At 40.8% G+C, this 15,162-nt stretch overlaps 1 protein-coding gene across 1 annotated transcript in view; it reads right to left on the bottom strand.

Moving 5' to 3' along the window:
- ptprq (protein tyrosine phosphatase receptor type Q) overlaps positions 1-15,162 on the bottom strand; it is a 177,797-nt gene that overhangs the window by 123,593 nt on the left and 39,042 nt on the right. Inside the window, exons 13-16 of the mRNA XM_078221104.1 lie at positions 13,890-13,987; positions 11,199-11,364; positions 5,651-5,811; positions 238-346 (exon numbers count right to left, since the gene is read on the bottom strand). Of these exons, the coding sequence (XP_078077230.1) occupies positions 238-346; positions 5,651-5,811; positions 11,199-11,364; positions 13,890-13,987 (534 nt within the window). The remainder of the gene's footprint in view (positions 1-237; positions 347-5,650; positions 5,812-11,198; positions 11,365-13,889; positions 13,988-15,162) is intronic.

A 15,162-nucleotide genomic window follows, 5' to 3' on the forward strand; every position in this document is an offset into this window, starting at 1 on the left:
AATTTATGACCACTTGCATATGCATCATTCACTAAAATATTTATGAATGTTTACAAAGTTCGCATAGATATTTTTCTTAATTCTTGTCAAAAATATTTTAAAATTGATTTAAAGCCCTCATCATTTTGGTTATGGCAGAAGCTGCCCTGTTGTTCTGGACACAACTTCTGCATTGCATTCATGGCTGTGTATTTGTAGTATTGGGCACAGGTTATTGAACATACCAAGTCTACTTACCAGTTTCATTTGTTGTAAATGATCTGCTGACAGACTTGCTAAATGATGAAGAAACTGAGGAGACCGTGACAGTGTACTGTATTCCCGGGGTAGCATCGAAAACATCAGCCTAGCACAGTACAAAGGCAAAATAAATGTTATTATTTGATATGAAATTCCTGCTGAGCAAAAAATACTTGTTAAGCATATTTTGGATACATTCTTTACTTGCTGAATTGAAGTTTGTTATGTCAATTTTCATTTACTTTGAAACTACTTTCTACATACAATAGCTCTCAGTTTCCAATAGATACTTAACTCACTAGGGTAAAATGGATGTTACCATTATCAAAAATTACAGAATATGAAACAGTTTACTTTAGAAATAGAATATCTGAATACCTTTATCCGCATAGCTCCAAATATGAACGCAGTGAAAGATAAAATACAAAATACCATCATTACTGCATTTACTTATCACCTCAGCCAGACTAATTCAGCTGTACTCTGTCGATCAGATGGTAATACGAGTCATATCATTAAATATTTATGTGGCCTGCCAGGCAGGTGCGTAACTAATTTTATTGTGCAGAATATCACCACACTGCCTGCATTACACTATTCATGAATCTCTAGGAGGTGATTGAATGTCAGGTAAATCTCTGGAAACATCTTACCAGTTTTATCAGAAGCAGCAAAACTGAAAAATGAAAATACGTCCTTATTTTCAATGCTACTGGAGCAAAAATTCACAATGCACTAACGAATTTCATTTGACAGCAGTCATATTTTACATTTGTACAGTTCCATATTACAACAATGCTATTTTCACTTATTTAAACGTTAGTGCTAAAACTGACACTCAAACTACTAACTAAACTTTTACCTAATATTAGCAATCACGGATATATACTGCCGGAATCAATCCATGCGTGCATGGTCAAATTCCCTACACAAATATGTGAATTAGGAACAGGAGTAGGAAACTTAGCCTTTTGAGCCTGTTCTGCTGCCATTCAATAAGACCTCAACCCCACATTACTGCCTACCCCCAATAACCTTTCACCATCTTATTATCTAAGAATCTATCTAGCTCTGACTAAAAATATTTAAAGACTCTGCTTCCACCGCCTTTTGAGGAAGAGTTCCAAAGACTCACAACCCTCTGAGAGAAAAAAATTCTCCTCATCTCTATCTTAAATGAGTGACTTCTTATTTTTAAACAGTAGTCCCTAGTTCTATATTCTCCCATCAGAGGAAATAAACATCCTCATCACATCCACCCTGTTCAATCCTAAAGGTTTTAAAGGTTTCAATCAAGTTAGCTCTTCGTCTTCTAAACTGCAGTGAATACAAAATTAACCTCTCCAACATTTCCTCATGAGACAACCCACCCATTTCAGTTATTAGTCCAGCAAACCTGCTCTGAACAGCTTTGAATGTATTCACACCTTTTTTTTAAATAAGGAGACCAATGCTGAACACGGTACTCCAGGCGTGGTCTCACCAGTGCCCTGTACAACTGAAGCATAATATCCCTACTTTTATAATCAATTCTCCTCACAATATAGAATAACATTCTATTAGCTGTACTTACTTGCTGTACCTGCATACCAGCCTTTTATGATTCATGCAGTAGGTCACCTAGATTTCTCTGAATCTCTGAGCTCTGCAATCTCTCATCCATTTAGATAATAAGTTTATTTTTATTCTTCCTGCCAAAATGGACAGTATCACATTTCCCTATATCCTTCTCCCAAGTTATTTACATAAATTGTGAAAGATTGAGGCCCCAGCGCTGATCCCTGTGATACACCACTCGTTACATCCTGCCAACCAGAAAAAGACACATTTTTGTGCCAACTCTGCTTCCCGTAGCCAGCCAATCATCCATCTGTACCAAAATGTTACTCCCTATACCATGATCTTTTATTTTCTGCAATAACCATCAATGTGAAACCTTATCAAATGTCTCCAGGAAATCTAAGTACAGTACATCCACCAGTTCCCCTTTATCCACAGCACAAGTGACTCCTTTAAAGAACGACAATAAATTGGTTAAACGTGGTTTGCCTTTCACAAAACTATGTTGTCTCTGCCTGAGTGCCTTCAATTTTTCTAAATGACCTGTTATAACTTCTTTAATAATAGATTATAACATTTTCCCCATGACAGATATTAGACTAACTGGCTTATAGTTTCCCACTTCCTGTCTCCCCCTGTTTTTATGTGAAGGAGTTACATTTTATATTTCCAATTTAATAGACCCTTTCCCAAATCTAGGAAAGCTTGGAAAATTAAAAGCAGTGCATTAATTTTCTCACTGGCCACTTCCTTCAAGACCCTAGGATGAAGTCCATCTAGACCTAGAAATTTTTCAGCCTGCAACCCCAAGTTCAATAGCATTTCCCTGCATAAAATTTTTCCGAGTTCCTCCCTCCCTTCCATTTCCTGATTTACAGCTATTTCTGGGATGTTACCTGTATCCCCTATAGCAGGGGTCTCCAAACTATTCAGTATGAGGGCCACATCGTATATTTTACACATTTTCGGGGGCCAAAGAAAAAAAAATAGTTTTATAAATGAATAAAATTTAAATGAATGAATAAGTTTTATTTGGATCATCTTTGTAATCAGCATGATATGATTCAGAACAAAAGAGAAATGTGACAATTACAAAGAAACAATGCCGTGCTTACACTGAGAAATGATATATGAGTGAAAATGTCAAACATTAGCAAATGCTCTGACAAAATAATCAATTACTTAACTGCAGATGAGAAAAGCAGGCTATTCATTTTTTAATTAATTTTATTTATTGAAATTTTACAAATGTTTACTTGAAATGAGAATTTGCCCAATTTTGTGGCACACAATAAGAAAAATAAACACGCCCCAAGAAAGAACTTCAGTAAAACAAAGCAAAGAAATTCAAAATAAACTTGAACCATTAATAAAGGTCGAACAAAACATAAATTCAGTCTGCACCTTTCTACACAATTCTGGCAATTGGAGCTTTCAATCGTAACCAACAATGGACTTCAAATGCTCATCAGATAAATTTGCTCGATATTTGGACTTGACATACTTCATTTTTGAAAATGTTTGTTCACACAGGTACGTTGTACCAAAAACTGATACAAATCCACAAGCAAATCGCTTCAAATTTGGAAACTGCTCAGACTGCAAAAATTGGATCAGATTTCCTTCTTTATACTTGTCTTTCAGCATGTCATCTGATTGGAGATCAATAATTTCCATTTGAAACTGACTTGGGAGTGTTTCAACATTGCAGCCAAATGGATTTTGAAACAGCCTTATTTCATCTGTGTTTCCATCAAGATCAGAAAATCGTTCCTGAAATTGTTTTTGCAAGTCCTTAATGATTTCTGTTGCAAATGAAGAAGGAAATTCTGCTTCACTTTCTTCATGAAATTTTTCACAACATGGAAAATGAACCAAGTTATGAACTTTCAGCTGTCCTTGAAATAGCATCAGTTTTGCCCTGAATGCCTTGACATGCGCGAATAGATCACAAATCAAATTTGTTTCACCTTGCAACTTCAGATTCAATTGATTCATATGTCCTGTCACGCCTGCAAAAATGCCAATTTCCAAAGCCAGTCAGTGTTTGATAAAAGTGGTTCGGGTCGATTCTTCTCTGTGAGAAAGGAATCAAATTCCTCTCTGAGCGGAAAGAACCGTGATAGAACCTTTCCACAACTAAGCCATCGAACTGCTGTATAATAAGGCAAGTCACCGAACTCAGAATCAGTTTCTTTCAGAAAATCACGAAACTGGCGATGATTAAGCCCGTGAGATTGAATGAAATTCACTGTTGAAACAACAGGTTTCAGAACGCAAGACATATCCACATATTTTCCACACAATGCTTGTTGATGGACAATGCAATGCAGAAACATGGGCTTTGAGAATCCACCAACCTCACAAGCTTTTGTGATTTGTCCAACTAAAGCTTTCTTCACCCCAGATATGTTCTTTCCTCCATCAATTGTCACGCATTGCAGTTTATTCCACTCCAGGTTATATTCTAACACAGTTTTTGGCTATTCTTTGAAGATGTCTTCTCTAGTTACTGTGCTGTGCATGCTATGCATTGATGCTTATTCTTGTGTCACATTAAATTCACTGTCGACGCCACGGATGAATACTAGGAGTTGTGATGTGTCACACACATCAGTCGATTCATCAAGTGCGAGAGAATACAACTGAAAATTTCTTGCTTTGTCTGCAATTTGATGAAATATATTGCTTCCTATATCCTCAATTCTACGAGCAACAGTATTTGGCGCAAGACTGATGATTTTGAACAGATTTGCTTTTTCTGGGCATATCTCTTCCACTGCTTCCATTATACACTCTTTGATGAGATCTCCATCGGTGAGTGGCTTTCCTCTTTTAGCCAACACATAAGCTAGTTTGTAACTGGCCCTGGTTAAAGCTTCATTTTCAGTTATCTTCTGCGTAAAAAAAAGCTTGTTGCGAAAGCAACCTGCGTTCCGTTGATTCAAATTTTTCCGAACGCTGTGTTCCTGTGAATTGGGAATAACTTGGTTCATGTTTGGTCTCATTGTGCCGACGTACATTGTACTCCTTCAAAACTGCAACAGTTTCGTTGCATATGACACACAAGGCTTTATCACCTGCTTGTACAAAGAAGTACTTTACACCCCATTCTTCATTAAACAGGCAGCACTCACTGTCCACTTTTCTTTTCTTTTTTCCTTCCATAACTGAATTGGTCTGAATTGCCCCCATCATTGTCATTGTTTTCGCTCATTTCAGACAGATGGAGCTTACGGATTGGATAAAGCAGCTGTCACTCAGTCAATGCAGAGTCAATTGGATAACAGATGTCTCAATTGCTGATTCGTTTAATGAACTGTCAGTCACAGGATGGCAGCTCTGATTGGACAATAGGCCGGTAAAGAGGGCAGGAATTCCCATGGGTCCATCAGGCACCGCGCGGAGCGGCAGCAAATGTCTGGCCTGTGGCTTCCGTCCCCGCGTCCGGATCCTGAGTCAGCGGCGGGGTTCCAGACGCGGGAGTGTTTTCGGCAGTGAGAATCCCATCCCACCCCACTGGCTGCGGGCCAGATGTTAGCCCACTGGCCCGCGGGCCGTAGTTTGGAGACCCCTGCCCTATAGTGAAGACGGGTGCAAAATACCTGTTCAATTTAACCATCATCTCCCTACTTTCTATTATCAATTCCACAGGAGCACTTTATATAGGGCTACTGCTTGCTTTGTTAATATTTTTCTTATTTAAATATCTACAGAAACTCTTATTATCCGTCTTTATATTTCAGGTTATCTTTCCCTCGTAGTCTAATTGTTCCCTCCTTATTAATCTTTTTGCCCTTTTCTATAATGTGACAAGCACTCACTAAAAATACCATCATGAAGGTCATACCTTGAAGTTGTCACCTCCCAAGTCTGTGATATTAACAAAGCCTTGGTCAGGAATGAGATCCACTTTATAATAATCAACATATCCAACCGGGGCTCTCCAGGATAAAGTAAATGCTGTCGCTAAAATATTTGAAACTTCTAGCAGTTGAGGTCTTTCAGGTTCTTGAAATAAAAACATATTATATCATAAGTTTTAATCAACAAATAATTGAATATATTTTTATGCAGCAATGGTGTTGTGGTGAATAAATGATTATGGATACTATGAATATTACTAATCTCTTATGGGGTTACACAGTGAGTCAAGACTAAGTGCAGTCTTCAGGTGAAGCTAGGTTAGAGAGAAGCAGATAATTGAACCACGGTACGCAAATATATTTCAACAACCATTTTAAACTCATATATCCTGCCCATAGTTTATAAAATTACTCTGTGCTGATATTACTTATAGCTGGTTGGAAAAATTATTGCAATTTGGGAAGCAGGGAGGTAAAATGGAATGGAGCAAGGGAGCTTTTCTTCAGTCAAGACTGAAGAACGGAAATGTGTATAAATGAGGTGTCCGAGTGCTATCACTGGCAGTAGGTTTCAATAATTACTCAATGCATTTACATGGCCAATTCCCATTATTCATGGAGGCACAGAATTTAAAGTGTAAAGTTTTCAAGATACATTTGAAAATTTAATATTTTTGTTATACCATAAATAATTAATTATATTATCTCCCAAGCATATTACTCCCAAGCATCAGTTATACTTCATATCTGACATTTGTGAAGGAAGAACATTTTTTGACTCTATAATCCCAATAATTACACAAAATTGTGCCTGCTATGAACTTCTGCTGTTGATACTGGAGGGATTTCTGAGGTAAGGGAGAGATTTTCTGTTCAGCAAAGGGATAGTGATAGATCTCAACTTTTGCTGAAGTTCCATGATGTGGAGATGCCGGCGTTGGACTGGGGTGGGCACAGTAAGAAGTCTCATAACACCAGGTTAAAGTCTGACAGGTTTAGTTGGAATCACGAGCTTTCGGAGCGCTGCTCCTTCTTCAGGTGAATGGAGAGTTGGGTTCACAAATATTGCACATATAGACAGAAACGCAATTGCAAGGTAATGGTTGGAATGTGAAAGAACCCAACTCTCCACTCACCTGAGGAAGGAGCAGCGCTCCGAAAGCTCGTGATTCCAAATAAACCTGTTGGGCTTTAACCTGATGTTGTGAGACTTCTTACTTTGACGAAGGAGCCACATTTTAAAAAAATTATGGAAAATAATTTGGGTTTTGGTCAAGAAGTCACCATTCAATCTTCACTTGTGTGAACCTTGACAGGCCAGAGAGGAGAACATGGTTGGCGGGGTGGATGCAGGGGATATCCAATCTTCTAGTGAATTCAGCTCGGGAATGATGTAGAGAAGGAAGTGGGCAATGTTACCGGTGCAAAAATAGGTGGATTCCATGATGTATAAAATTATGGGATTTGAAGCCAAGCCCAGAATCAAACAGCATACTGAGGCTTTTGGTGGGGGTGAGGGGAGAGAGGGGGGAGGGATTCACCGGGCCCATTCGCCACTGGTGGCAATCTTGATGCCCCGCTGAATTGGGCATAGGCCAAAAATGGGGATTCCCGCTGGGCATGATGGCAATCGGGATTCACCCAACCCACCACGTCTGCCCCAATCAGGTTCTCACCCAGAGGGGTGGCAATGCGATTAGTATCAAAACCCCTGTTTTAAATCTCATTAGCGGACTTCAAGACCAATTCAATGCCCTTCCACCATTCACTCGTCTGCTCAGCAGGAACTGCGTACCTGGCGAGCTTTGGTGCTGGAAATGACCAGCATGGACTTGGCATACTAGACCACGAGAGGGTGGGGGGTCAAAGGGCTAGGTCCAGAGATCATTTGCCCCGCTGTCGCTGCCAGGCTGCAGAGGGTGGGTCCGTCAAAGGTCCTGCGGGTTGGGTGGGCTCAGGCTGGAGGCAAGGGGTTGTCCCTGCACAGTCCCTTGGGATGGGGTTCCCATCACTGCCCCTTCTAGCCTTGGCAAACCTGAAGATCACCCCTGGCATGGTGGTTTCAAGCAGCTCTCTCCTCAACATGTTCATTACTGCCTGTCAGCTTCAAATATTTGAACTGGCCAGGTCACCTGGCAGGCTTTTAAATCCCTGCAGCATTCCATTCTGCATCAGGGATTTCTCTTTCGCTCTCTCAGAAGCTACAGGTGTGAGCAGGCTCCTTTGAAGTCCTCTGACAGAGATATGCAAATTTCGCTGGTGGGAGGGGATTCCCTTCTCCACAGCTGTTCACTCAGCCCCTATCTATTCACACAGCTTTTATTTGAAGTCTCTGGGCCACTTTGGGTGGGAAGGGACCTGTCCGCTAATGCAGACATCGGTGCATCTTTTATAAAGGGGACCCCGATCTCTGATCAGCAGGGCTGGCTGGCATGATTCATGGGATGCATGAATTTGCATCCATCAGGTGGGTGAAACCCACCTCACAGATGCTCCCAGCATCAACGTGATTCTCTCTTGTTTTCACACCAATGGGAGCACCTAAGAGTAAAAGTGGGAGAATTCCACCCTCGATCTGGTTTCACCTTTAGATTTAAATACAATAGCGCAACTCCATTTGTTAAAATGGATTTATGTCTGCTCAAGGCTGTAAGTAGGCAACTGGTGTCATCTTGCTTTCAGTAACAAGGCTGCTTAGTTTTCGATTTGAGAATTAATTAAGCTGAAGCTGCTTTGAACTGAATGGGGCAATGTGTATGCTATTGTGACCCATTTGTGTGCAAAAGTAAGATTGGTGGTAGAACAAACATCACATAGGAAACAAATAATTTTACCATTAGTTGATCACATTTAAAATGTTGACGTAGGAATTTATTTTGACTTAGCAGAGTGTGAAAATTTAATATTTTTAATATACTATAGATAATTGTACAAGCAATGTATGTTTAAGTCATACTTAATATTGGCATCTGTGTGGGAAGGCTTTGAAATTTGTGACATCTTTAACCTCAATAATGATGCCAAGATGCATGCCATGATCTTTTGCTGCTCCTGCAGGATTTTTGGCAATTCAGGTGGTGGAGGGAGAGCTGGGGGTGGAGAGGGATGGGAAAGGAGGTTATGATTAAATGTAAGCCAAGGTGAAATAATGACATGTGTTGTGATTTCTGCTCACATTGCTACTTTTGGTTCCTAAAGAGGCCACCAGTTCGGGGTAATAGAAAGTCAGGGGCTGACTGTTTTAAGCATTATTTAAAGGAATCCTTCCCTGCAATAAGAATAAAGGCTGAAAGCAGTTTTAGCACTTGTTTGCAATGCAGGCACTTGTAAATATTGAGCTTCAAAGAATTGAATCCCCTTGTTGCTGTTTGAAACTGCTGCTTTCACACCCAATAATCCCAACCCTATTCCTTCAATATGCAAATTGCTGTAAAGGTCAATTAACCAACCACACAAATGCTTGCCGCTCTGTATGCTTACTTCAGATCGACAAATGCCATATACAAAAGGTGTTGTATCGGTATTGTTCAGCTGATTAGCTTCATTTAACAGACTGAATTTCAATACAAGTATCAATTTTCCAAAGGTGCTATAATAATATGACCGGTGTGTTAAATCGATCAGTCATCATGCCAGAGTGCGCAAGGATATACTTGTTATCAGACACTAACACGTAAATAAATTCGCTAAATGCCACATTCTGTTTTTACTGTAGAACAAAATTTATCAGAGTCAGCTTATCTCAAAATCAGCAAGGATCACCAGCAGGGTTCATCTTTGTTTAGTTAATCTCATTAAGTGCATCTAGCCGCCAAGTATTATGTTTACCGATGCACTGACTGGATAGCTTGTTTTTATAAATATTTTCACCTTGTAAACTTGATTTTAAAAAGCGGTCTGAGATGGAAAATGCCTTGCAAAGCTGATATTATCCATGTTCTGAACTGAGTGACACATAGTGAAATTTTATGCACGTCTGATGCAGGTTTATAGTAAAAGGATAGACTGTTCAACAGGTGACCTGATATATCTCATTCCCTTAACGCATCAAGATTCAATTTCAGTCTGTAGGAAGTATAGGTTTGTCTACTGAAACTGTCTTGTTGTGGTGAGCATGAGAAAGGAGTATTGAGAAAGACTACTAAAAAGCCCTGGTAGTTGCTTACTAACAAACTCGGCATAAGGGAGCAGGCAAGAAGGAGAAGCTATCATGAATTAAGGTGCAGAGTTCCTAGCAAGAAAATCCAGCCCATATCTGACCTCCCTCGTTCTATCCTCTGTAATCTACAACTGAACCACAACCCCACTGCCCGCGTCCTGACTCAAAACAATTCCCACTCACCCATCACTTCCTATGCTTGCTGCAACAAATGCAAAATACTTCTGGAAACCTGAAATTAAAAACAGAAAATGCTGGAAATGCTCAGCAGTTCTGGCAGTATCTGCAGGGAGAGAAAGAAGAGAGAGGGAGGGTTAGCTTTTCAGGTCTGTGACAAAGATGTCTCTCCACAGATGCTGAGTATTTCAAGCATTTTCTCTCTTTGTTACTGCTGTGCTTGCTGACAGCTAGGCCCCGATTTTACTGGCATGCCTGCCCCAAAATCGGGGTGGGCGAGACTCGTAGAACGGTATTCTCTGTTGGCTTCAAGCGTGATCTTACGAGCCTCGGGCAGGCGTGCCGGTAATATTCCGGCCCTGGGCGAGATTTTCCGGCCCTTCCCACGACAGATTTCCCTGTGGCGAGGCGGGCGAGCTACACTAACTGATATCGGCAGGACCAGAAGATCCCACTGGAGACTAATGGCGAACTACCTCTGCTGCCAGAAAACATACCCAGGCAGGGGTTGGAGAGGTGGGGGATCCAACCCTAGTTAAACAACGCCTTGATAATAAAATTTGCATCCTTGTTTTCAAATCTCTCCACATCCTTGCCCCCTTCCTAACTTCCTTCAACTTTACAACATTCCGAGGTGTCTGCACTCCTTCAATTCTGGCCTCCTCAGCATCCCTGATTTAGTCACTCTACTAATGGTGGTCTTGCCTTCAAAAAGCCCTAAACTTTCCATCCCTGAACCTCTGCTTCTCCTTCATCCTGTGAAATGGTCTTTAAAATCTACCGTTTTGGCCAAGCTTTTGGTCGTTTCCTCTAATAGCTCCGAATGCAGCTTGATGCCAAATTTTGTTTGACACCGCTACTTAGGACATTTAACTATAAATGCAAATCATTATAGTCATTGTCCTTGTCTAGCAAGCAATTCATTGGTGACTATTAGCTTTGGGATGTCCCAAGGAAATGAGAGGTTTTATATAAATCCAAGTTATTTTCTTTTTGCAGTAGTTTAGGGGTGCATTTCCATGGTGGTTTTCCAAATTGCTTGTTGCACCACCATAGGAAAGTCTTGAAAAAGTCTTTCAGAAGCTCTTCCACTGAAATTACAAGACAAGAAAACCCCATGGAAACTAACCTCCATATTCTTTAAAAATCAATTGAGGTTCGATTAAGAGGATGAGAAACATGTTCAAAATTCTTACTTCTCTTTAGTCTTTTCTCAATTATTGCACTCTTCTCCGTCCCTTTAACTGTTTTTATTTGAAATGTGTATTCCGCTCCTGGAATGAGATCTTTGATCATGAAACCAGTGCCACGTAGTGTTGTTCCGTATGTAGTTCCGTTGATTCCAGATAAGTGGTACCTTAACTGTGAATAAAGTCAATATTACAATCCAAAAGAACAGCACTTTGTTTCATCTGGTGTGCCACAGTTGTAAAAATGTACTGAATTTGTATCATATTTGAAAACGTTGTGAATATGGTAATATGAGTCTGAATGTAGTTTTTACTTTACAAAAAATTATCAGAATATTGATTATCCTGCTTTTGTTATTTAAGAAACCCCCCCCCACCATATTTCATGTAAACAGTTAGGTCTCCTCAACACAACCATGTAAACTTTCGTATTATTTCCGTGGAGTGGCAGTCAGAGTCAGATTGCCACTCCACTCCCAGTTTCTTACCATCTGCTCCCTTCTTGTTTGACCTTGCAGCTCAGGCCTGGTGATAACAATGTAGGGGAGTGGGTTCCAGAGATCTCACGTAGAGAACAGTGGGTTAAGCTAAACCCCATTTCGTTATGGCACTTGTGACTATAGACGGTGGCATTTTGCCTCACAGTGCCAGGGACCCGGGTTCGATTCGCGGCTTGGGTCACTGCCTGTGTGGAGTCTGCACGTTCTCCCCTTGTCTGCGTGGGTTTCCTCCGGGAGCTCCGGTTTACTCCCACAGTCCGAAAGACGTGCTGTTTAGGTTAAGGTGCATTGGCCATGCTAAATTCTCCCTCAGTCTACCCGAACAGGCATCGGAGTGTGGCGACTAGGGGATTTTCACAGTAACTTCATTGCAGTGTTCTCAGCCTTTTGGCTAAGATCAAGTGTAGCATGGAGAGGATGCTGTACTTGGTTGAGGTCATTAGGTTACGCTGAGGCTTCATATGTTTCATATGAAGCAATTTTTAAAAGCGGCATCTCGGCCTTTTGGCTAAGATGCAAATGAGCCCAAGTCTTGGAGGAGGAACCTCCCCCTTCTCCAATCAGCTTGGCTCATGTAGATCGGGCCCAGGACAGGGTGGTTTGGTCGCCTGCCCTGTCTTGTCAGCCTGGATCGGAAATGTCTCAACTTGTTGAGACTCTGAATTGGATTTGATTTGATTGAATTGGAAAAGTATATTTTTTTTAAAAACTTCATTGCAGTGTTAATGTAAGCCTACTTGTGACTCTAATAAATAAACTTTAACTAAGTTTAAAAGTCCGGGCACTTTGAGAAGCCAAAGAGAAGATACACTTGTAAGGTAAGTCAGTAGAACTGGGGGGCAGTGAGGGGTTGGGTACATGATAATCAGCAGGAGATTTTCTTGACCATGTTTGACCTGATGCCATGAGACTTCATGGATTCTGGAGTCGATGTTGAGGGAAACTCCCTCTTGACTGTGTACCACTGCGCAGCCACCTCAACTGGGTCTGTTCTGCTGATGAAACAGGACATACCCAGGAATGGTAATGGTGGTGTCTGGGTCATTAACTGTAAGGTATGATTCCAAGAGTATGACTAGTCTGTGGGACAGCTCTCCAATTTGGCACGTTAACAAGGAGAATTTTGTCAGGTCAACAGGACTGAGTTTGCCATTGTCGTTTTTGGTGCCTATTGTCATTTCTGGTGTCGATGCTGGGTGGTCTGTCCAGTTTCATTGACTTATTGACTTATTTTTAGCAGGTTGAATGGTGGTGTACAGTTGAGTGGGAATTTAAGTGATGTGGGTCTGAAATTAACCAGACAAGGTCAGAATGGCAGATTTCCTTCCCTGCAGGGCATTAGTGAGCCAGATGGGTTTTTATGGTAATCAATTCATGGCCATCTTTTGACTTTCAATTCTACATTTTTATTGTATTCAAATTTCACAATCCATGGTGGGATTTGAACCCAGGTATCCAGAGCATTACTCTTTGTCTCTGGATTATTCATCTAAAGACAATATCACTAAGTCACCACCTCACCAGCTAACTTCATCAACAAGACAATCAAACACTTGAAAATGGCCTTCTGGTCTAAAAAGTATTCTATGAGTGATCTAAAATTGCCCATAATACTGATGGCACAAAAAATAAGACCATCTCATTAAGGTTTAGTGATAGATTATTATTGTTAATTATCACTAGTTTAAGGGACATCCAACGGTAAAATGAACTCTGGTCACAGGAATAAAACCAACCAAACTCATGTAAAAATAATTTATAAACTTCATGATAAACATTCCACTTGTAACAAAAAAAACAGAATTAATCATTAGTTTTTATTCTTTAAAACTATTTGCCAGAACTCCTTTTCAATTATTACAACAAAATTCCAATATGACTGAAGGAACACATTGTTCATTAATTAATTTTGAATGATGAGAAATTTAATCCGGTTTATGTAAGCCTACATTGTTAGATGACCTGTCTGTTAATGCTTCCCTCATTAAATATTAAGTTATGGCATCATCCCAGTGAGAGGTCCTCATTTGCTTTCTACAGCTAAAGTGTAAGCTGAGTAAGGCGACATTAAGTTCCTAATTCTATCTTAACAATGAAAACAAAATATTCAGTAATTATCACTCCTATTGAGTGTATGTACTTAAAATAGAAAACTGTCATTAAATTTAGCAAAAATTTTACCATAAATTTCACTCACCTCAAAAATGTCAAAATCACCTCTTGGAGGCTTCCAGAATAGGTAGACCGAGTACTCATCATGTTCAACAAACTGCAAGTCCACTGGAGGTTCGGGAACTAAGAAATTCATACAATGGTTTATTCTCACTATTTTTCAACTATACAGGATATCTTACACAATAGATAAGGCAAATCAATTAACATTTGCTTTTAAGAAGATCCTATTAAGTATTGAAAGTATGCAACATCACATAAACATTCAAAGATGTCATTGTGGATACTGTTGAAAAAAAGACACCCGTCTCATTAAATATTTTGCATACATAAATATGTGGGCGGCACGGTAGCACAGTGGTTAGCACTGCTGCTTCACAGCTCCAGGGACCTGGGTTTGATTCCCAGCTTGGGTCACTGTCTGTGTGGAGTTTGCACATTCTCCTCGTGTCTGCATGGGTTTCCTCCGGGTGCTCCGGTTTCCTCCCACAGTCCAAAGATGTGCGGGTTAGGTTGATTGGCCATGGGAAAAAACTTCCCCTTAGTGTCCTAAGTTGCGTAGGTTAGAGGGATTAGTGGGTAAATGTGTAGGGATATGGGGGTAGGGCCTGGGTGGGATTGTGGTTGGTGCAGACTCGATGGGCCAGATGGCCTCTTTCTGCACTGTAGGGTTTCTATGATAAATAAGGGGCCTACACCAATTTGAAAGCCTGTCAAACACACACACACACTCACACCACACACACACACCTCACACACATACACCACACACACACATACACACACCTCACACACATACACACCTCACCACACACACACACCACACACACACACACCTCACCACACACACACACACCTCACACACACAAATACACACACGCAACACACACACACACCTCACACGCACACACATGCAACACATGCACACACTCACACACGCAACACAAACACACGCACACACTCACACAACACACACACTCATGCACACACACACAACTCACACATGCAACACACACATGCACACACGCACACGCAACACACACACACTCACACACACCACGCTCACACACACCACACTCACACACACCACACTCACACACCACACTCATACATACACACACACACACACACATCCCTTCCCAGCTGCCACTCTTATCTCCTCATCCTGGTCACCATCTTTCCTGGACCCTTTGGCAATTACTTAAGGTGGGATAGCCTGATTTTTGATTCTTCCATAGAATCCAGTGCTGGGATTGTGTCTGCACCAACTCTCCGACAGAGCATCTTAACGAGGCTGA

Source organism: Mustelus asterias, chromosome 9 (assembly GCF_964213995.1).
Source record: "Mustelus asterias chromosome 9, sMusAst1.hap1.1, whole genome shotgun sequence".
Taxonomy (NCBI): domain Eukaryota; kingdom Metazoa; phylum Chordata; class Chondrichthyes; order Carcharhiniformes; family Triakidae; genus Mustelus; species Mustelus asterias.